General features: G+C 48.0%; 2 protein-coding genes across 13 annotated transcripts in view; both read right to left on the reverse strand.

Annotated features, from left to right (window-relative positions):
* Positions 1-782: 782 nt before the first annotated feature.
* On the reverse strand, positions 783-13,003 carry PRKAG1 (protein kinase AMP-activated non-catalytic subunit gamma 1). 4 transcript variants are annotated; one of them, XM_037136017.2, is made up of 12 exons: positions 12,899-13,003; positions 8,675-8,723; positions 3,656-3,765; positions 3,377-3,458; positions 3,220-3,278; positions 3,031-3,076; positions 2,875-2,929; positions 2,489-2,615; positions 2,219-2,384; positions 2,040-2,077; positions 1,629-1,775; positions 783-1,495 (listed from the first exon to the last, which is right to left on the reverse strand). In XM_037136017.2, exons 1-12 carry the CDS (start codon positions 12,905-12,907, stop codon positions 1,391-1,393), a joined length of 993 nt encoding a protein of 330 aa, XP_036991912.1. In that variant the 5' UTR covers positions 12,908-13,003; the 3' UTR covers positions 783-1,390. The 4 variants fall into 4 exon arrangements, with proteins under 4 accessions (XP_036991912.1, XP_036991903.1, XP_036991922.1 ...); XM_037136008.2 differs by having other exon boundaries at positions 3,656-3,807; XM_037136027.2 differs by lacking the exon at positions 12,899-13,003 and adding an exon at positions 10,981-11,095.
* Positions 13,004-13,399: 396 nt separating this feature from the next.
* The window catches only part of KMT2D (lysine methyltransferase 2D), a 40,550-nt gene continuing 31,066 nt past the window's right edge, over positions 13,400-22,883 (reverse strand). For 7 of the 9 annotated variants that reach the window (XM_053662021.1, XM_053662022.1, XM_053662024.1 and 4 more), the window contains exons 45-56: positions 22,645-22,820; positions 22,417-22,547; positions 21,445-21,577; positions 21,240-21,367; positions 19,961-21,101; positions 18,954-19,090; positions 18,730-18,860; positions 18,144-18,191; positions 16,726-17,011; positions 16,425-16,498; positions 16,190-16,298; positions 13,400-16,040 (exon numbers count right to left, since the gene is read on the reverse strand). In XM_053662021.1, the coding sequence (XP_053517996.1) occupies positions 15,948-16,040; positions 16,190-16,298; positions 16,425-16,498; positions 16,726-17,011; positions 18,144-18,191; positions 18,730-18,860; positions 18,954-19,090; positions 19,961-21,101; positions 21,240-21,367; positions 21,445-21,577; positions 22,417-22,547; positions 22,645-22,820 (2,587 nt within the window). In that variant the 3' untranslated portion in view covers positions 13,400-15,947. The remainder of the gene's footprint in view (positions 16,041-16,189; positions 16,299-16,424; positions 16,499-16,725; positions 17,012-18,143; positions 18,192-18,729; positions 18,861-18,953; positions 19,091-19,960; positions 21,102-21,239; positions 21,368-21,444; positions 21,578-22,416; positions 22,548-22,644; positions 22,821-22,883) is intronic. The other 2 variants (XM_037135968.2, XM_053662025.1) reach the window with 1 other exon arrangement.

Here is a 22,883-nt window from a genome sequence, read left to right on the forward strand (position 1 = left end):
ACAGTGCAGCTGGGGGCAAGGTGTTGCTCTGAAACTGCTCCTGGTCTTGGTACCCAAGATGGAAATGGTATCAGACTTGCAAGGCAGTTGGTGAGATGATACCCAGAATTTGGTGCATATGGTTTTAGCACAAGGGAAGGTCTGATAGGGTGACCAGTCCTGCTGCTCCCCCCTCCACCTGCCCACTAGAGTCTAGCTCATTCTCACTTTGGAAGAATCACAAGGGATTTGTAAGTCTGAAGACAGTGCCAATTCAGCAAAATCCAAACACAGAGTCCAACCTTCCGTTGGTGACAAGTCTACCTAAAGGAGACACTCATTCACTGCTCTCTGGAGACCTAACACTATTATGGATTTTTCCTGGCATCCCAGCCATGGTCCAGGCAGAGGGTAAAGTGAGGTAATGAGGATTGCAGGGAATAGGGAGGAGGACAGCTATGAATGGGGATTTAGAAAGGTGTTCTAATAGAGTGATAAGAGCATGAGCTCTGGAGCCAGACTGGGTTCAAATCCTAGCTCTATTTTTTACTAGCTGTGTGGCCTTAGGCTAGTTACTTAGCCTCTCTGTGCCTTAGTTTCTTTTAAATCTATAAAACTGGCATAACATCTACTATTGTTCTGAGGATTAAGTGAATTAATATATGTAAAGCACTGAGAATGGATGGTACTTGACAGAGTTTTCTATAAAGTGTGCGATTATTGTCATGAGTGGGCTGAAGTGGCCATATAAAATAGGAAGGCTGACGCAAGTGTCTGTCAACAACAAAAAGCAAACACTGCAATACTGTGAAGAGGTTCCCGTCGTTTTAATTAGGTTTGCCATGAAAAGCAATCGCTTCAGCTAACCACTCTACCATCCTCCCCCATCTAACCCCACCTCCCTTCACAGGAATATAGCGCAGGAACCCAAAGGTCTTCCTCCCCACAGTCCTTCCCGTTTGCATTACTGGAAGACATGTCACTAAATGGACTCAGCCTCCTCCATACAGCATGAAACAGAATGAATAAAAATATTTTTATGAAGAGTTGTGCTATTATCTTAGGGTGGAGGGAGTCAAGGAGATAGAGGCAAAGGCTGGGTGAGGCCTGAAATCTCTCAGAGATCAGAATCTGTCCAAGAGGCAGGGAGCCCACAGTTCACCCGGAATGAGGGCTATGTCTAAGAGGTCAGGGGTTAGGATGGGCTAGGTTGCAAGGTTTCCTCAAGTGTATGTGTGAGGATGGGACAGCTACAAGTCCATTCACCTTCCTTCCCCCACACCTTCCCCAGCTTCCGGGTAGAAGGTCAGGGGGGTCACAATTTTCTCAAGGTTTCGTCTGTGGTTCCCAGAGCTTTGTGCAGGCAGTGAACGGGCGTAACCCCTGGTGCTGCCTGGCCCTCGCCCCTAGCTCAGGGCTTCTCTCCACCTCTGAGCACCAGAGCCTGCAGGATGTCTGACAGCGACACAATTCCCTTGACCACATCATTCTCATCCACCACTACAAGTCGGTGAACCTGTGGAGAGCAGCAACGGAGAAGGGTGTTCAGTGCTGGCTTCAGGGGGAGCCCTTTAAGCCCTGCCCTCCTTGCCAAACCCCCAATCTCAAGGCTGCCCCCCCAGCCCCTTTCGGGTCACTGGCCCCTCTACCTCTGCCTCCACCAGCCTGTTGATGATGGTCTCCAGTGTTTCATGCAGGTAGCACTTGAGGACGCCCTCAAAGTAATGTGACCTGTGTTGCAAGGCTTTGGTCACAGACACATCTAGGTTGTTGTAAGTCTTTTCTGCTGCCAGATTCTGAGGAGAGAGGGGAAGGTGCTTGCAGAGAAGCACGGGAGCCAGTCCCCAAATCCTGCACCCACCCAGCCCCAGAGTGATTTCGGGCAGTTGTCAGTTATGGCTAGAAGCCATGCCCAGCTCATTCAATTCTTTTCAAATAGGATTTGAAAGCTTGGAAGCTTCTTAAACCCTGAGGTCCCAGAAGAGACTCTCTTCTTTCCCCCCTCCACATTCAACATGCAACCCCCTTCCCTACCTCCCAGCCCCTCTGCAATCACTCACGATAACATCAAACTTGGAGTAGATGTCCACCACGCGCCCTAGGGGACAGAGGCAGCTCAGCAAAGAGGACCTAGCATCCAAAACTCCCCCTGCCCACAGAACTGCCCTCCTGGCTGGGCAGCTTTTCCCACCGCCAGACTTCCCTGGAGCCCTCCCTCTCCGCCTGCCCAATCTCTCACCTTTTTCATCCACCACAGGCAGGGCGGAGACTCGGTGCTGTACAAAGATACCCAGAGCAACGTAGACAGGGGTAGTAGTGCGGACCACAGCAATGTTGGCATAGGTGCCAATCTGCAGCTCTTCCAGAGACTTGGACATGAACTCTGGCTTGGGGAACTCAGTGATCTGAGAAAGGAACCATCACCTTGATTTTCAAGGCCCCCCATACCACCTTTAAATACCCTTCCAACTGAGCAAAAGAAGTGAAAACTGGGCTGAGGAGCACTTACAAACAATTTGAGGAACTTGAGGATGCGCTTATGGGTGAGGATGTACAAGGTGTTGCCCGATTCTGGGTCAATAACTGGCAGCCTGTGAATCTTGTTTCGAATTAATGAAGAGACAGCATCAAACAAGCTGTGGGAAGATTAGGGACAATGATAAGTTCCATGGTGCTGGGACTGAGGGTGGTTAAATGGTTCTTTAGAATGTGTTTATAAACGGAAAACTGGTGATCAGTAGAGGGGAGGGGGGCAAGTGTGCCCCACGTGTGTGTTTGGGAGGAATGTCTTTGCTCTCTTCTGTCCCTGGATCTTTGGGTGGCGAGCCTTTAGCATGGGTGCCATGCTGATGGCAAGGCTCCTTCTCTCCTGAACAATGGGTAGCTAGGACTCACCTGGCATTAGGGGAAATGCAGACAAGTGGTTTAAAGGAGTCCTGCAGGTACACCTCTGAAAAGAAAAGGAGGTTCACAAAATACCACCATAGAGAACCATTTCCCAGGAGACTCTCCATCCCTTTGTCTGCTCACACCCCCTAATACTCTGCATACCTCTCCAAGTCTCTATCTTGTGTTCTTCCAGCTCATAGATCTGTACCTGGAAGCAGAAGCAACAGAACTTGAGACTTGATCTCCCTGCTTCATAATAAACCCCTTGCGGTTTGCTTGGAAGAAAGGAAATGAGAATGAGGGGCTTCGAGCAAGGAAAGTGGTTTTGGTCATTGGGCTAAGGTTCCTTACCAAGGCTGATTTATAGTAGCGGTGTAGGATATTGATGAAATCAGTGATGGTCAGCATGCCTAGAAGCCAAGAAAAGAGCTGTTAGCACTGCTCGAAGCTTTTCGAGGTGGCCCAGCACCAGGTGCCAATAATACTGAGTTCCAGGAACTTTGCTTACCCACAAAACTTTGTTTCTTGCTATCCCACAAAGGGGCAGCTCGTACACCGTTAGTAACCAATGCGAAGAAAGCTTTTTTCACCTGTAGCCAAAAGAGTTATATTCACAAAGGGAAATTCACAGTTAGGACTTTAAAAGAACAGGGGTTGGGTATGCTGGGGAAGACATGAGACTAACGCTATAGAAGAATGAGGATATTACCCTAGGGATGAGATAGGATGAGAGGGACTGAACCAGAGGCTCCAAGGAAGGGAGGGAAGGAAAAAGGACTTCACCTACCTGCAGGGAAGTATCAAACACAACCAATTTGGAGCTTGTGGGAATCAGGTCGTAGCAGCGATGAGACTTCATGAAGGACGTATACACGCTATTGTTGGATTCTGGGGTCTCTGCATAGGGTGGGATAGTTAGTAGCTTCTTTCCAAGCAAAGCTCACAATAAAAAAAAAAAAAGGCAGAAAATGCAACAGGTGTTGTAGTTGCTCAAATATTTAGAGCACGACTTTTTATAAGGCCTTCTATGTTACCTGTTTTGTTCCTACTGTTCCATTAGAAACCCCTGCTCAAACCCCTTAGAAATCATTTCATCTAATCTCCCTTTCCAGATAAGACTATATCTATAGGTTCCTTAGGCAAAAGATGGCTGACTAAAACAGAAAGTCTATAATATCCTTTACTAACCTGTTCTAGTCTAAAATGTTTTTTCTCATCTTTAACTCGTTTTTCCTTTCATATATTTAGCACATTTTTACTTATCTTTTCTCAAGTAAGATGTAATTAAGCTTCTTAAAATTCTTCTTCTAAGACCCACAGATGAGAAAGTCATGGCCAAGTTGGGCCATTTCAGATCAACATGAAGTTGGAGCCCAGTGCTCAATCAACCTGGCCAGAAACACCCTGACAGTCCAGCTTGGGATGACCCTGTAAGTGAGAAATCATCCCACCTGCTCCAGACAAACAGGAGACCCTGGCTGTGCTTACATTTCCAGTCTTCTGATTTTAATTGCTTGCTCTAAACTGGAGAAACCACCCCCATAATAACAATCCAAATACGCTCCTTACGATGCTATGTGTACTTAAAAATACTACATCATTTAATTCTTCCAACTAATCTTTTAGGCAAATATTGTCCTCATTTTTCGACTGAAAAAGGTGGAAACAAATTAATAAACTGCTCAAGTTCACACCATTAGTAAGTGAAATGCAAGACTCAAACAGACCTACCTGACTACAAAACTCATGAACTTAAAACTGATGTCCCTGTGGCCTATTTCCCTGTAACACCCCCAGCCAGAGATGAGACCTCTTTTAGCTGATTATTTTGGTACTTTTTTGCTGCTTTTTGATTTTTCAATTTTGGGAATCACCTATTATCATCTAGGGAAGATGAGAATTTTTTGTTCTCTTTTCTACCAGGACCTCATCACAAATATGCACAACCCATCTCCCCCCATTCTTCCAAAAGTTAAAATATAATGTTGCTTACATCAATATTGAAACAATTTTGACTAAATATTCATTATTCAGAGCCAAGCCAAATAGTAAATTTGGATTTCTTTCTTTCACAACTCTATTTTCCCTGGAGCTAAGAACTGTCTTGTCCCTTCACTTGTTTAATTTTCTATGCACAGTTTTTATAATGAATTCAACCCCCAAACTCCTCACCAATTCTTTAAATCTCCCTTTAAGAAGTTCAGAAGCACAAGGTAGTCTTTTACTTTAAACTACACAAACAAGTCTCTCTGGAGACTTCTGACCTGCTCACATCTGGGCTGGTTTGCCTGGCGCGCACTGCTGGCATCCTGAGATCTTCCTTCATCACCATCAAGGAGACCCCCTTCACGACTCTCCTTTACTGGCTCTCCTTGTGTCCCGTATCCCATGTTTTCAACTGACTACTCCCTTGTTTTGGTGAAGCACATCTTCCAGCTTCCTGAGAAGGGGTGCATGGGAGGTAAGTTTTTTGACACCTTGCAGCCTGCAGATATCTTCCTTCTACGTTTATCTTTGATTTAGAATTTGAATGGATAGAGGATTCTAGGTTAGAATTTATTTTCCTCCAGGATGTTGGAGGCATTGTTTCATTGCCTTCTAGCTTCTGGTGCACTGAAAGTCCCAGGCAATTCTGATTCTTTTATGTGACTTGTTTTTTCCACTCTGGAAACTCAGGATCTTCTCTTTGTTTCCATTGTGCTGAATATTCAATGAGTCCTATCGATATGAAAATTAATGTCCTTCAGTTTCTAGAAATGTTCTTGAATTATTTCCTTTGCACTGTGTTATTTTTTTCTTTAACTCCTTTTATTTATACATTAGACTCCCTAGACTGACCCACTAAGGTTTTATTTTGGGGTGTTTTGGTGAGATTTATTGTTTTTTTTTTTTTAAATCTTTCTACTCCTTTGATTTTTAACTCTACGTCTTGTGGATTTCCTCAACTTGGTATCCAAACCTTCTATTTAATTTAAAATTTTTGCTATATATGTATTTTTTTCCAAGATTTTATTTATTCATTTTTAGAGGGAGGGGAAAGGAGGAAGAAAGAAACAAAGAGAAACACTGATGTGTGAGCAGTACACTGATCAGTTGGTTGTCTCTCTCATGCCCCAAAATGGGGACCTGGCTCATAACCCAGGCATGTGCCCTGACTGGGAATTGAACCAACAACCTTTGGTCTAGAAGCTGACACTCAATCCACTGAGTCACACCAGTCAGGGCAATTTTTGCTATATTTTTAATGTCTAAGAGCTCCTTTCTGTATTCTGCAAGTTTAAAAAAATACTGTAACTTGCACTTGTCTCATGGTGTTGATATATTCTTTATCTGAGTATATATTGTTAATTTTTAAAGTTTTCTTCTTTACGCATTGATGTTCCCTCTGTCAGTTTTTGCTTCTTTTCATGGGGGATGCAGTTTGGATCACCTTTAAAAAAATTTTTTTCTTTTATTGATTCTAGAAAGAGGGGTTAGGAGAGAGAAAAAGCTGGAGAAAAATCATCGGTGTGAGAGAGCAACACTGACTGGGTGCCTCCTGCATGCACTCTGACTGGGGACGGACCACAAACCAGGCATTCACGCCCTGACCAGGAATCGAACTGGCATCCTTTCGTTTTGCAGGATGATGCCCAACCAACAGAACCACACCAGCCAGGGCTTTTTTCTTTTTAAATCCTCACCTGAGGATACACTTACAAAAAAAAGATTTTATTTATTTATTATTAGAGGGAAAGGGAGAGAGAGAGAGAGAGAGAAACATCAATGTGGGGTTGCCTCTCACACGCCCCCTACTGGGGACCTGGCTGGGAATTGAACCCACAAACTTTTGGTACAGGGGGTGATGCTCTAACAAACTGAGGCATCCAGCCAGGGCTGGATCACCATTTTTTTTTTTTTTAATGTTAGAAACTTTATTTAGATGTCTGATAATCCTTGGTTTAAAGGTAGATTCAAATCATTTTGAGAGTGGAGTCTCTAAAGCTGATTGGAAGCTCTAAGTGTGTAAGTGAGCCTTATTGACTGTGGCCATTCAGATGGGAAACATTCAGCACTTAGATTTGTGGGGCTTTTTCCTCAAAGGGCTTCTGGAGAGAAGGATTACTCATTCAAGGCCATGCTTGGAGGGTGAACTCTTTTCTGCCAGCATTCTGGAAACAGGAAGGGGAAAGAGGACTGGGGCCTCAGGACTGAGTATATTCACTTCCTGCTCCTGTGTTTAGTATGACACTTCAGTCCCCAGTTGGGCCTAAGCCTCTCTCCAGACCTCCAGTCTTTGCCAAAGTTGGAAAGGGGGGTTGCCCAGCTGCATTCAGTGAAGGAGGAAGTCTTGGGATCTGACTGCTTCTTGGGCCTTCAGTGCTTCTTGGCTTTCCCAACAGCTAGTTTATAATTCAGTTTTTTCAGGTCTGCTAAGTCATTTATTACTTGTCTGTCTGCTTTCCAGCTTCCAAAAACTCCTTGCTATTGCCTCGTCATTTGTTCTTCCTATCTTAGGTTTGTACCTTTTTAAAAAAATTCCTGTATAGTTGTTTTAGTGGCTTTTTGTAAAGGAACAAAAGTAGATGCATGTATTCAATCCACCATCCTTAACTAAGAACTCATCATTGTTTTTCAAATTTGAAAACCCATATTCCCAAGAACAGGTCTTTTGACATCAGTTTAAGACACATTACACTGGTACTTAAATACTACTATTTTAGGCTACAGGCCTACAAACATATTTGATTTGGCTTTCCCAGTATTTAAAAAATAAATCAGTTCCCAAATTTTAAAAAAAATCTGGAGATTCAGATACAAATCCAAATTTTTTGTTTCTTTTCAAAATCAAAATATCTGGTAAAACTAGGTCTTGAATTCCAGAATAGTAACAACTGACCAGAACTGGATAGATGTTGGCTCCTTTTAGATGCGGCAAGATCTACTGGTTGCTGTAGTCATATGCACTCATCACTGCTTGGTCCGTGTAGACAATATGAGTTTTGAACCTCTGCCCTGGTGTTAATGCAAATGTACCCAGAAACAAAACAAGCACTGATACCATGTGGCAGTGCTCAATTATGAAGAGCCAGCTAGATGATTCAAAACAACACTATAATAACTTTTTTGGATACCAACAAAATGAAAACAGAACAATAAAAAATTCTCTGGAGAACTCAAAGACCCTTAATAATATGTCCTAGGATCTCAGCCCCTATTTCAACCCTCTCAGAAAGTGGGTACTCTTAATGCCATAAACCTGTCCATAGAAGACTTAAATATATCCCTAGGCAAATCCTTTACCAGAGGTGCCTCTAAGTTCTGCCTCTTTCTAGATGACCTGGAGTTGGACCATTTCACTCTAACCAGGTATTTGGAAAGGTGCTGAAATTGCCTGGATTTTAGAGTTTAGTACCTCTATTTCTAGATTAGTTCTAAGGGCTTTTGCGGACTTTCTATAATTTCCTTGGTGGCTTTAGTGAGCTTGCTGGATAACAAAATCCCAGTGGCAATACTTCTGGGCTACTCATAAAATACCAGGGACTTCTAAAACCTCATTAGCCAGCCTAGAGTTGACTGTGAAAGTTTCCCTGTACCTCCAAAGTTTCTCTCAGAATATTGAAGATATTGATCATCCCTACCCTACCCAAGATTTATTCCTGGGTGACCTTGCCAAATTATTGTTCCTGGTTTGTGTGGTTTTACACATTGTCTGGCCCAGCTTTGATTTTTCCTGGGGGGACCCTGGGAGAGGTTCGAGAGCAACTGCTGAAATTAGGGCCGGGCTATAGCTTTCATACCAGTTTCCTTCCTTTAGTACACTTACCTTGAAGATGCTCATTTTCCAGAGCTGGGGAGCTACCCGAAGAAGTGACCTGGAGAGACAAGAGAAACAAAGATTCAGCCTATGCCAGGTGCCTTTTTTTTTTAGTCTAGCATTAGGAGAAGAGCTGGTGAAATGACAACTTCCTTTAAAGTGCTATATTATCTCATGGAATCTTCATAATAACCCTGAGGTAAATATTACTGTTAGCCTTATTTTCACAGATTAGGAAACTAAGGTTCTAGAAATATGACAAAACTTGCTCAAGGTCACATGGCTGGTAATGGGTAGAATAGGGATGTGAACACAGATCTGTGTGGTTCCAAAGCTCATGTCCTTATACACTGCCATGCTCAGTGAAACATCAGGTCTGAGAAGCTGTGACTAGAGAATCTGAGCTTAAGGCTGGCCCCAGAAGATTCTCACTGGTCTGCTTAATAAAATCACAGAAGCCAGAGACAACACTGCTTTCCCTTAAACATACGCTCCCTAAGCATAACTGTAGGCACTGAAACCACAGGCCCATGTCCTACCACTTGGGGGAGGGGCTGGCCCAACAGCTGACTGTCAGAGTCAAGGCTCAAATGACTACGGGATGGATGAGCCAGCACAAAGTTCTGAAATGAGGGACCTGAGTCCTCTCAGCGCCCTCCTGAGTGGAGGGCTGCCATAGCCCAGAGGAGGCTGCTTTTCCAAGTTTCCTTGTCCATGACAATCTGAGATTAGACAGTGCTTTGAATACAGAGATACTTTTGGAAACATCTCCATGCTTCTTCAAGTGGCAACATTTGGAAATTTTATTGTTATCTAAGAACCCAGAAGAGGGGTCATAAGTTTCATTCATTGGAATCAACAGTTTGGCTCTATTTGGTTTGGGTAATATCCCCAAACAAACTTAAAGTCATACTTCACCTACATAGGGGCTCTAGCAATATGAAGTTAAAGGCTTTGGTTTGAACCTGGGAGGTGGACTGATAAGCAGGGTCAAGTTGGCAGGACAGCCCTAAACTTCCCTGACCCAATGGGCCAGGGGGAGGGCATAATCTCCCTCTCTGGGCTGCAAGAGATCATCAACTTGGCCTGGCATTTTGGCATGGCTATCGGAACAACAGCCTCATCACTTACAAGTGGGAGAGAGGGCTGGCTGCTCAGTGGGAAAGACACACACATGGTATGTAACAGTCTCAAAGATCTAGGTACACAGACTCAGGAAGTTATTTGTAGGCATTATTGTATCTATCATATAATATGTACACACTGCACTGTCATACAGTTATTCTGTTCATTATCTATCCAAACAGATGATAAATTCCTGGAATTTATCTTACACTTCTTTGTATCTCCATACCATCTAACACAGGGTTTTGCATATTGTTTTGTGTTTTAACTTTCAAATTGATAATTATAGTGATGCATACTGATATGAACAAAGACTAAGTTACGGAGAGAAAAAAGAGACTTTCTGCTAAATAGTTATGCAGATACCTACAGAAGAGAGTCAGATACAACTGATTAAGACTTTATCTTTCTGCCTATCTCTCTACACAGAAATGGGGGTAATTGTGTCCATTCACCTCTACATTTCTTTAATATTTTTTAATCCTCGCCCAAGGATATGGTTATTGATCTTTTAGAGAGAGAGAGAAAGAGAGAAGGAGGGAAAGAGGGAAGGAGGAAGGGACGAGGGAGAGAGAGAAAGGAACATCAATTGGTTGCCTCCCATACATGCCCCAACCAGGGGTTGAACCCTTAACCTTTTTGTGTATGGGACAACATTCTAACCAAGTAAGCCACCTGGCCTGGACCCCCCTCTACTTTTAGCAACATAGGGGACCTGAGAAACTACCACAGTACTACATAAATTCAAAATATTAGTACAGAGACACAGGCTAGATCTGACACATAGACTCACAATTTCTTTCAAACTCCTGATCCACATTTCCAATCATTTCTACACAACACAGATGTTGCAGGCTCCTCGAACGCTTCAATATAAGACAGAGCAGCATCTGTCCCTCCGACCCTACTATGCTTGCTGTGGTTCCCATCTTTGTTTTTGGCATTGCTCTCCTCCTAGGTGCTTAAAAACTATAGGCTTGATTCCTCCAAGAATAAGCTGGGCCAATATGTCTGCTAGAATTACAGAGAAGGGCATGACCTGACTTGTCCTTAACATCTGTCAGCTAAACTGGTATGTCAGAAATGCCTCAGATCTGTCTCTCTCCTTTACCCTTCCACAGCTCTACGTTAGGCTTTTATCTTTCACTTTTGCAACATTCTCTAAACTGGTCTACCCGCCCTCAACCTACCTCTTCTTTAATTCTTCTTTCATGCTGTCATCAAGTTCTTTTGCAAGCATCTCAGGTTTGGGAGGGACTTTCATCTCCAGCAACTAGGAACTCACTACTTTCTGAAGTAGATCCATCCATTTACAGAAAGCTGGTAAGAACACTCTTAAAGCACATTCACTGCCTTGCTCATAAATCTTCACAGGTTCCCTTATTACAAAACAAGGATCGAACTTAACGAGGTATGCAGTATCTTTAACCTGACTTCAGCCTACTTTCCCAGTCTTTTCCCCCACTGTGATCAAAATCCAAGACTCCAGCAACATTAAGCCACTGGTTCATCCCAAATGAATCTCTACACACCCCAATTTTTATGCCCTTGCTCACACTGTTTTCTCAATCTGTAGTGCCTCTCTCGGGTTTGCACTAATCTCTCCCTCCCCTACACTTCCATGGTCCTTTGCATCTTGCTGACAGCATTTTTTTTGTTGCAGTCTAAATAATAGCGGTCACCAGCATACCCTCACCCTTACTTCAATTAGGCTATTATCTTTTCTTGAAAAAAAATATGTATTTATTAATTTGAGAGAGAAAGAAACATTGATATGAGAAACATGGATAGGTTGCCTCCCAAATGCACCCTGACTGGGGATTAAACCCACAACCTGGGTATGTGTCCTGACTGGGAATCAAACCTACAACCCTTAGGTGAATGGGACAATGCTCCGACCAACTGAGACATACTGGCCAAGGCATGGCTGAACATTTTCAAAGCAGGGGTTTTAATTTATTTTCTTTTAAACATAATTTCTACCCCAAGAACCTAATCCAGTACATAAAGTGTGAGGGTTAAATTAGAAAATCTACATAAAAAAACTCCATAAACCATGATACATTTATTAGTAAAAACTGGTATGTCACTTTGAATTTATGGAATCAGGTCTTTTATTCTTGCTCAAAATTCTCTTAAACTGTAAGAACTGGCTCCCTTGCCTGGGTGACCAACTGCAAATCACTTTACCGCTCTGGTCTATTTTCTTTATAATCTGACCTCTCTGCAGGGTAGAGAAAGGATGCGGTACAATAATTACTCCAGGCAGGTAACTGACCCAAAGAAAGGTGAACCTGCAGCCCGTACAAAACTACCGTAGCAGACCAAAACTAAGACAGGAAGAATTACTCTACCCGACAGAGGATATATGGTTAAAAACTCTTGGAGAGAAAAGTGAATGAGAAGGGTTCCAGAGTGCTAGAAAAGTCTCCTGAGAGTGAGGGTGGGTCCACCAAGCAGCATCTCAGGAAGGATGACAGAGACCTGCCACAATGGTCAATGCCTGCTCGCCAAGAACGAGTTATGCCAACACGCCTGTTTAGATTCGCAGAGGTGGGCATGACCGAAAACTTGCCCAGGGACACAGAGGCCTCTACCACTGAACGATCCCTCCTTCAGGGAAACCGCACTTTCCAGTCTTACTAAGAGAATGTGACCTCCCTGGACACCCTGAGGCAGTACGAAAGTCTTTCGGATGTCTTTCCTGCAAAGGATTGCACGGACCAATCACACTTAAAGACAACCCGGGCCAGGTGATAACTGGGAAAGGGGGCCCCGGGAAAGGCAAATCACAACCTGAGGGGCCTGAGGTACTAGGATGAAAGGAGTCTCGAGATCGACACGGTGTGCGCGAGACCAAGAAGGGAACTAGGTGTCACTTGTCACTACCCGCAGAGGTTGGCAGTACGTCGGACGGAAGGCAGGACAGCGCGGCCCAGTCGCCGGAGGCGAACCCCGCAAAGGAGCACAGGGGCAGGGTCGAAGGCAGGACAGACACCCGGCTTCTCGTTTACTGGGCACAAGCGCCCGCCCCTGCCCAAGCTTCCCAGGTACTAACGGGGGTCTCGGGCTCCACAGCGCCCCCCGCCGCCCTCCCGCGCTTCTCACCGTCTCCATTGCGGGAGGCGCCCGTTGGGTGCGTCCGCTTTAGGAAGTTCGCCAGGAAAGCGGAGGAGGCCTCGTCCCACATCCGGTGCCGCAACGCCACTTCCGCCTACGTCAGGACAAACGCCAGCCAAAGGCGGAAGGCGCGGAGTTCGCTTCTCCGGCGCGCAATGGCCTGGTAACTGCCCTTCCCTCGGACCTCACATGTGGGCTGACGGCGAGGGTGACTGGACGGAGCCGCTTGTTATTTAAAATGTTCTTTTTTTATTTGTCGTTTAAAAACAAACTTGGAAGAAGCAAAATCCAAAACTTGCCCTTTGCCTCTTGCAACATAAATTATGTACAGTTCAGAATGATCGCTGATACAAAACATGCCAAGGACAGGGGCGCTGGGGGTGGAGGGAGAGAGGGCGCTTTAAAAAGGGGAATCATTTCATCCGCTGTTACGAAGGACCAACCTTGCTGTACAGGATACACACAACACAAAATAAAGTCTTCACGGGATTCACACTTGTCAGCGATTTATTTTTTAAAAAGGGGGAGGGTCCTGGAGGTGAAGGGAGAAGACTGTAAAGGGGAAAAACTGAAAATTGAGTATGTGCAAGTGTAAACCAACCCAAAATACAAACACGGGGGGGAGGGGGAGGAGGGAATTCTGATGCAATTATACAGGCGGGGTACTTAAAAAAAAGAAAAAGAAAAACAACAACCAAAATTCCAACCTTGTAGCTTGGGTCTGAGTTAGTTCATATAAAAATTAAAAAGTGTATAAGGTTTCTTCACTAAATTCTACAGGACTATTGGACACCTAGCATATGCTTACAAAGTCTGCCCCCTCCCCTTCACCAGTCCCAGGGTCCAGGCCCCAACCAGAGCCTGACTTACAGGAGCCAATCTCCCCTTCCCTGTAGCCTAGACCTTTTTTTTTGCTCTTGGAAAAGGAACATCCAATGGCTTTGGTGGCAGCAGCCCAGTCTCCCCACTGTCTGATTTAATTACAGTGGTTTCTGTGAGGATGGAGGGATGTCATTCTCTTAAACATTTGCATCTTGAAACAGTTGAGGAAGCAGCTTAAAAAAAAAAATCTCCCTACCCCCATCAATCCGCAACCCCCCAAATTCAAAAACAAAACAAAAACAAACCTAAAATCACAACAGCGACCATGCTCCCCCTCCAGCAGGCCCGCCCATCCACCACCAACCACCAAGCCCATTCTTACACTCCAGACATTTGATTCTTGAAAATATTAATTACAAAATGCCCTTTGCCCACAGCCCCTAGGAGAGAACTGCATATAAGCTTCATCTTCATCCCCATGGCTCCCTACCACACAGGGGTCTGGAGCCTCACCCACCCCCTGATCTACCCCTATCCCAGGAAGAGGTTCAACTGCAGCACAAGCTTGGGCAGAAAGGGAAAGGAAAGGGAGGCAGGGAACCCATCACCCTCTGGCTCCCCCTGGGGCCAGCTCACTTTTGTGCGTTATAACATAGTCCAACTATACAATAGGGGTGGGAATTGCCCAGCCTCTATACCCCCACCTTACAGCAGTCACAGCCAGGGGGTGGGGAGGAGGGGGTGAGGAAAAGGGCGGTAGGTTGGGTAATGGAGGGGGCCCCCCCACAAGGGGAGCTCCATGTGTCCGCCCCACGCCCCCCTACCATTTATAAACTGGTTTTGTAAAAAGAAAATAGATATATTTATATAGAATATATAAAGCACAAAAATTAGTAGTTTTACATTTGCTCTCCCCGGGGGTCGGGGGAGAGGGGAGGGTTCTCACCTCCAGCCGGCTCCCCCATCCCCCACAAGACTATGTACAATCCCATGTATAAATAGATAAATACCCCCCACCCTCCCCGCGCTGACACTAAGCTCCCCACCCCCACATCACCACCCCTTCCCACCAGACCAGCAGCAGTTTGGTGACTGAGGGAAAGTGGGAGCTCCGGGCCACACCCTGCCTCACTGGGTATGGGCATGCCACTCAGGGATAGCCCTCACCCTACCACCCACCTGCCCCATCCAGGGGCTGGAGGGCAAATGGGCTCATGATGGGGTTGGGAAAACAGGAGGGTGATATCCTGGTCCTAGGTTTAGCACGTCCCTCCCGCCCCCACGTCCAGATGGAGAAGGAAGTCCTAGAACAACTAGGGGCCAGTCATCCCCAATCTTCATCATCATTAGCCTCAACCGCCATCCCATGCCCAGAATTAAAAACAAAGATGGATTTTTTGTTGTTGTTTTTTCTTCCTCCTCCTACCCCCCTTCCACCCACTCAGAAGAGGGCAGTGAGGTGGGGGAGAGGGTTGGGGCAGTAGGGGGCTTGGAGAGGGTCTCACATTTCAAAACAGCAAAAAATCCAACACTTAAATGAGGTAGGTGTGGGTGCGGGGTCTCCTTGCCCGGCTTGCCCGGCTTGCCCTCCTGGGCAGCTGGGCACCTCTTTCCCGTTCATGTTGCATTTGTCAGAGTGGAAAACAAGGAAACAAAACCCATAGAGAGACAGAAACACAGAGGAGAAGAGGGAGACAGACAGATTGAGGAGGAAGGGGATGGGGGTGAGGGTGGGGGCAGGACCCGGCAGGCAGGGCCAGGTGTGGGACCCGGCCTTTGGGATTGTCAAGCTTAGTCAAGTCTCTTTGCAGCCTTGAGTTGGGCCGGAGAGGTCGGTGGGAGCAGCAGGGCTGTGAGGCCCGGCCACACATCCTCCTCCCCCCTCCCTGCTGCCTCCCAGATGCTTCTGGGTAGTTCCCGGCCCATATCCCCCTCAAACCTGAGATGCCCAATGGCTGCTTCTGTCTGGCCCCTCCTGGAGCTGGGGGCAGAGATGCCAGCCTAGGGGCCGGTGGCGGGAAGAGGGTTGTCCCTGGTGCCCAGGGTGGGCTTGGCCTAGGGCCCTCTGCCCCAGCCTCCTGCTCCAGGGGCTCCGGTCAGCCGGCAGCCCCAGCCCTGGGTCCTGGCTCTGGCCGCTACCTCTCTTCCCCCTCATCCCTTTCAGGGAAGAGGTTGGGGGTGGAGGGACTCCCCTGCCTGGTAGCCTCAAAGCTTTTTAGTTCATCCATTTCCGACAATTCCAGGCTCCACAGTGGCAGGGGATCTTGTGCTGATCGTCCTCAAAGTCAAACTGATAGTCATAGGTCAGCTGTTAAGAGAAGAGGGCAGAATCAGTATCAGCCCTGCTGGAGGAAATGGAGAGGACAGAGATGACCAATTTGAGGGCAGAACTTGGCTCTGGGGGATGGCAGAGAACAGAGAGCTGGTCTGTCGCTCACTCAGGATGTTTCCTCTCACCTCCTCTCCTTTGGGGATTCGCCGGCTGGAGATGATGATGATTTTATCCTCCTTGTCAAATGTTACAACTTCCGCCACACAGTTAGGGGCACACGAATGATTAATGTACCTAGGCAGTGAGACAGAGTCAGGGATGACAGGTGATTGAGTTGGGATGATTTTGGTTCATTGTTGGCTTCCTCCCAGCATATCACCCTCAGGGACCTGTAAATCCATCCCTCCTAATTCCTCTCACCTGGCAGGACCTCCAGTCAACGTAGCATCAATCACATGCTCATTGTTTATCCGGAACATGTAGATGCCACGATTCTAGAAAGGCAAAAGATGCAGAAGGGGCAAGAGCATCAGAGAATGGCTGTGGTGTGGTGGTAGGATCGGGTAGCAGACTCAAGCAATGAGTGGGCTTCATTTCTTATCTTCCCTTTCTCCTGCCTCTCACCTCCTCCTCCCAGTTTCCCACCTGCTGCCCGGCCCATATCCTGCCCCCTGTTCCTTGGGTGAGCATAGACCATGCACCAGCCCCCCTCAGTCCATACCTGCTCCTCATAGATTTTCTCCCGCCGGTTGGCCACCTCATTGCGAATGATGGTGCCAATGTACTCAATAACCATTGTGTGCTTTTCTAGGTCCTTGGCTGCATAGAGGCCCAGGCCCTGGATGCGGGAGCGAGCCAGATACACATTGTTCTTCCACTCAGTGCGCAGCCGCCGGTACTGAGATGACTTGGAGTGCACGAACTGCTTGCTGTATGGGGTGTTAGTCTCGCCTGTGAAGGTGCTCTGATATGCCTTGGACATGCTGGTGCTGTTCAGGGTGTGGGGCCTGGGAGGTGACACAGTGCATGACAGGACAGCTCTCCCTCAGACCAAGCACACACCACCCGTCTCCTCCCTGGGATGTGCAACATGCCAAGTGAGGGGCATGTGCTGCCTTGGGAATGGAGTGGAGGCATCTGGATCTTGGCTTTAGTGAGGTATCGACTAGCTATGGGGACCCTCCCAACACTCTGGGTGGCACAGAGAGACCAGGATGGGGGGTGGGGAGTGGAGGGAAGGGAGGCACCAATTCCCCTACACTGAGCCTGCTCTCCCATCTCCCCACCTTCTACCACGACCACCCTCCTGTCAAACCGTACTCGGGGCCATGCTCCTCTGGGAGGAATTCCCCAAGCGGCCCAGGCCTGGAATTTAAGCTCACGGTTTGATAAAACATCCGAGCCCTACCTCCTGCACATACTGGAAGCCCTGAAAATGGGGCCGTGTTTACCACATTGGACTGGACTTGAATTAAAACTGGCTCTGAGTTTGCAGCAGAAAGGTGGTACCCTTCCCTTTCTTCAGACCATGCCCTCCTCCGAGGTGACACTGGGCTTTGCGCGGACGGCTCAGTGCAGGGGAATGACTGCTGCCGGCAGCATGCCTTTTCACCACCCCAGGGCGCCGGCCAAAGTCTTCCCCATCCCAGAGCAGTGGTTTTCAAACATTTTTAAACTTTTTATTTAGCAGAAATCTTTTTTTCCTTAACAAATGCTATTGGAACGCCAATGTATAACCTACATGAAAACGAAACTCTTCCAGGTGAACTCAATTTGAGGAAGGAGGAGTCACACACAAGGAGGGCCAAGTCCTGCCCACTCGTCTGCGTGTTCCAGGGCTTTCTGGAATGCACACAGTTTGAAAACCACTGTTGTAGAGCATCAGGGACTAGGGCTGACTGCGGTAGAATCTGACGCTCTACGACCGGAGGCCTTCACAAAAGCCCTGCTACTGCGAATTCTGCCTCCCCTCTACCCAGGGACCAAGGGTAGGCTACTGTGGTAACAGAAGGAACAGGAAACCACAAGTCAACACGTAAGGCTTTGGTCCCAGCTGTGACCTTTGTCTAGTCACTTAGCCTTTCTGGGTCTCGGTTTTCTCAGCTGTACAACGGGGGTCATACCACCTGCCCTACCTACCTCATAAGGTTGTTGTGAGGATCAAATGAGATAATGGATGTGAAAACGCTTTGAAAAAAAAAGTATAAAGTGCTATACAAATTTAAGGTTTTATTATTCTTCTATTATATTTCTAATTATTTACTTTCAAAACCAACTTAGCCTGGGAAGGTGACCCTATAACTCATGGGAGAATCACAGGCCCCCTGGGAGCAAAACAGGAGAGTAAGGAGGTGACTGGCTCCCTCACAGACTTCATACAATACAATCTCGGGCAAAACAGGAGAGTAAGGAGGTGACTGGCTCCCTCACAGACTTCATACAATCTCACCACTGTCTACCCAGAACCTCCCAGAACCAGCCATTCCTAGGACGCCTGAGGTAAGTCTGTCTTAGACCCCAGGTCAACCCAGGACACCTGAGCAGGTTGGGGACAAGGGAAAGGGATGCCCTAGTAATGCCTGCATATGCTCTAATCAGGAGGCTTAGCATAAACACCCAGTTTCTGTGAGGGAATTCTAATCTGTAACCCCAAACCCTCAATTGGCCGGAGGGTCCCCACCAACCCCCATACCCACATCCCTTGGCCCCAGCCCTGCAAGCTCACCGTTTGTAGTGTGTGAGGATTTTAGGCTCTGATCGGGCACAACCAGTGGGGTTGATCATGAGTGGCAGCTCCATTAGGGGGTGGCGTCCATAGCGGAATAAATAGTTTTGACAGCTCTCCACTCCAGGCAGCTGTGGGGACAGGTCATGCTCACCTTAGCCTGAGCACTTCTGGGGGCAGGACCAAAGTTCTCAGTGCCCACCTGGCCCCCAGCCCCTCCTTACTGATTCAGCTATGCGTAGCACAGCGTGCACCGTCAGCCCAAAGAGCTCTTCGCCTTTCAGGTACTCAGGGAAGAGCCGCAGCATGTCAGCCTCTTTCCTCATGGCAGCCACCGGCTCGATGATGCGATTCCATACAGCTAAGAGGCAAGGAAAAAGAGGAACCCTCAGAGGGAACTGCTGCGCAGCAAGCCCAGCCCTAACCTTGATCTGGAGCTATAGTTGTTTCCTATAGTCTACACACCTCCCTGTCACTCATGGCCTCTCAGTCCCACTCTCCCTCCACAAGTGACACTTCCCACCTCATAGGGGTATCAGAGTGCCTTGTGACACAGAAACATGAACCAGGTCCAGGAGTCCTGACACAGGTCATGGGCCTTGTGGAGAGCCAGAACAGGCATGCTTTGGCATTGAAAGACTTGGGTTCAGGTTCTAGTACTCACCATGGGACCTTAAGCCAAATATTCAAATCTCTCTAAGACTCAGTTCTTTATGTATAACCTGGGCATAATACTACTACTTACCTCAGAGGGCTATGTGAACTAAAGAATCTATATAAATCACTTAGCTTAGTTTGTGGCACACTTCTAAAGGTTCACTAAAAGGTAACTACTCTTAGTGTTATTTTTCATCATTCATTAACACTAAAACTAAGATCAAAAGAATATTGTCCAGAGAAAAGCAACCAAAGGGAACGCATGGTTAGGATCAGGTTGGGTGATCCAGATGGTAAGGTCTCAGAACTGTATCCTTTTGTTCCATTGAGGACAGGAAAAGGAGCCAGAATGAAGTTAGACAGGCAAAATCTCTTCAATCACAAGGGAATTTAAGGTGAGTAAGAGAGGCTAAGACATTTTTTCTGGGGACCTTCAAGAGACCTCTACCTCGCCTAGGTAGAGGGAGAAAGATCACTCACAAAGACCCTGCAGACCCCTTTTTGACATTGTAACGGTGGTTCCAGGAGAAACTCGCCCAACTCCACACTAGCATTTCCAGGGCCCAGTGCTCACCCTGGGGAGAGGCATCGATGAAGACCAGGTCCTCCAGGCCCTGCTCGATGACTTTGATTATGAACTCTGGCCGCCCATTGTTCTCACCAATAGAACAGCGATAGCAACAGCGGCGGTTGTTGGTGCGGAGGCTCCAGTAGATGCGTGTGGCCTCATAGCCCACAGGATAAAGGGCAGTGGCACTGTGGAAGTCAGCCATCTGGTGAGGAAGCAACTGTCCAATGGCGTGGAACACAAGGCCCCCGACCCGGAACATGTGCAGGCGCTCTCCGCGTTGGATGATGCTAGCAATTTGCTTCACCTCATCCCGCTCAATGTAGACCCGCCGGAAGACAGCAAAAGAGCTCAGCTCTTGCTCACAGGGCCCTTTGATCTTATGCATCGGACATAGCATAGTCTTGTCCTTAAAGAACATGCACTTGGCGCGGATGGCGCAGGCAAAATGGTAGACGTTGGGACAACGCATGCGATTGCAGCTGCTGGTGGCACCAGTACGCTGGCACAAGGAGCACTTGGTTAGCAGTCCTCGGTGCAGGGCCACCTCCACATTCATCAGTGCCCCGCCCTGGGTCTCATAGACCTCTGTGGACCACAGCGCGCAGTTGAGGTGCACCCACAGGTCCAGGTCCAGGTTCAGCAAACGCGCGGGCCCATCAGTGGCCCCATCACCCTCCTCATGACAGAAGCAGCAGCGCCGCATGTCCCGAGGCACCTTGTCAGGTCGCAGGGCTGTGCCAAACTGTTCCATAAACTCTGCCACTTCCCGCTCATCCTCCTGCTGCCCACTGCCCTTCTGGATGGTCAGCAGCAGCCGCAGCCGCTTCCAGCGCACCCCTTTCCACTTCTTGAGCCGAGGGGGCCGGGAATCTTCACCTTCTTCAGGGGGCCGGGCTCGGGGTTTGGGCCGGGCAGATTCAGGGGATGAGGCCAGGGGCAGAGGTGAGGGGACTGGCGGCTCAACTAAGGGTTCAGCTGGGAGTTCAACTAGGGGTTCAGCCGGCGGGCTGGCAGGAGAGGGTGCCAAGGGGGATGGGGGAGGGGAAGGTTCTTCAGGAGGTGGGGCCGAAAGCTGTCGAACGTCCAGGTTAGAGACATTGTAGGTGTAGCTGTGTTGGGTAGGTGGCTCTGGGGCAGGGCTCTCCTATGGGAGAAGGGCACAAGCCCTGTATGGTTAATGCCAGCCCCTCACTTAACCACCCCTCCCTCCTCCTACCCAGATTCCACTCTCTGCTTCCCCCACCCTGCCCAGAGACATACCCCTTTTTCTCCCCAAACCCACCTGTTTCAGGAGGCTCAAGATGTCTAGCTGGCTCTTAAGAGTATAGCCAGGCAACACTGCATCAAACTGCTTCAGCCAGTCAGGGCCAGCTTCTGGGTTCTTGCCTCCCAGACCCTTCTCCTTCCCACCTGCAGGAAGGAGGGGTTACAGTCTCCTGCCAGAATCATTCCCCTTAGGTCCCAAGGTGTTCTCCTGCCACACTTACCAGGACCCTCAGCTTCCCCCTTCTTGGGCTCAATGCCTGCCCGGGCGGGGCTCTCTGGGAACAGCACCTCATAGGAGTTGGGGATCTTCATGCTTAGTAGCTCTGCCACAGCCACCATCACACCATTCAGGTTCTGCCAGGGCAGGGGACGGGAGGAGAGAGCTGTGTTGGCAGGGTGTGCACAGTGAGCACCACCACCGGCTTGGCAGGGACAAGGACACCTGGAACGCAACTCCCCAGCGGCTGGTCAGTCCAGTCCCTGTGCCACCCAGCTCTTCTCACGTGCTTGCTTTATAGTAGCCTTGCCCAAAGCACCATGAGCCGTAAGAGGAGCTCCACAAAAAGGGGCCTGTGGCAACTAAGTTTAGGAAATGATACACATTGTACCCCCAACCTGAAAGATCTGTGACACATTAGCAAATTAAAGAAACTGAGGGGTCTAGTAGTAAGGAGCCTTGTTGGTTTTTTTTTTGTTTGTTTTTTTAAAGATTTTATTTATTTATCTTTAGAGGGGAAGGGAAGGAGAGAGGGAGAGAAATATCAATGTATGGTTGCCTCTCGTGTGTCCCCCACTGGGAACTGGCCTGCAACCCAGGCATGTGCCCTGACTGGGAATCGAACTGTGATACTTTGGTTCGCAAGCCTGCACTCAATTCACTGACCTACACCAGCCAGGGCCTGTTTTGTTGTTTTAACTGGGACTTCCCGTTTTCTTTGACAACAAAACACTTAAAATTTAAGGAAAAAACAATTTCACCGTATGTGACAGGGCCATGCTGTCTTCTCACATTATATATTCTCCTTTACCGCAGGGGGTCCACATACTCTAACCCCATAGCCACTCACCCAGGCTTTTACACACAGCAGACCCTCAGTACACAGTTCTGAATGACCATGTTTACCCAGACTAGCTGCAGGGACTGCCCTCTGGATTGGTACCCACCAGGCCTCTGAGGCACCCCCAGGACACACCTTGGCTGCAGCAGCAGAGACTGTCAGCATGACAGACACCTCACTTCCTTTGCCCTTTTCCCAAGTTGTGGCAGGTAGTTTCCCAGGGGCCTCCAGGTCCAAGGCCCCATAAGGTTTGGTATCTGGGAAGACTAAATGAGAAAGAGGGACCTGTATGAGCCCCAGCTGCCCCTCTGCCCCAGCTCTGACAACCCAGCCCACCAGGTCCATGTTCAGGGCAGTCCTTACCTGGAATGCTGGCCCGAGGAATGATGGGGATGACAGGGGAGAGAGCCCGGTCTTCTTGCTCCCATCGGCCCGAGCCCAGCTGAGGGAAACGAGGTGCCTCCTCCCCCAGGATGCTCTCGGGGGATGAAGCTGGCACAATGCTGTCAGGAGAATCACTGTCCTCATCGCTCTCCATCCTGTAGGCCAAAAGTGAACATTTGATGCTACAGCCCTTCAGACCCCCAACACCCCCCACCCGC

Source organism: Artibeus jamaicensis, unplaced genomic scaffold (assembly GCF_021234435.1).
Source record: "Artibeus jamaicensis isolate MK-2021 breed Jamaican fruit bat unplaced genomic scaffold, CSHL_Jam_final contig_233, whole genome shotgun sequence".
Classification (NCBI taxonomy): Eukaryota; Metazoa; Chordata; class Mammalia; order Chiroptera; family Phyllostomidae; genus Artibeus; species Artibeus jamaicensis.

What these genes read in the sequence shown, in the direction of transcription:
- PRKAG1 (XM_037136008.2), bottom strand. An exon ending in TCAAGTTCCTCAAATTGTTT is followed by an intron (nt 2,385 to 2,488) that starts GTAAGTGCTCCT and finishes TTCCTTTCTCAG; the next exon opens with ATCACTGAGTTCCCCAAGCC. An exon ending in ACTCCAAGTTTGATGTTATC is followed by an intron (nt 1,776 to 2,039) that starts GTGAGTGATTGC and finishes CTCTCTCCTCAG; the next exon opens with AATCTGGCAGCAGAAAAGAC.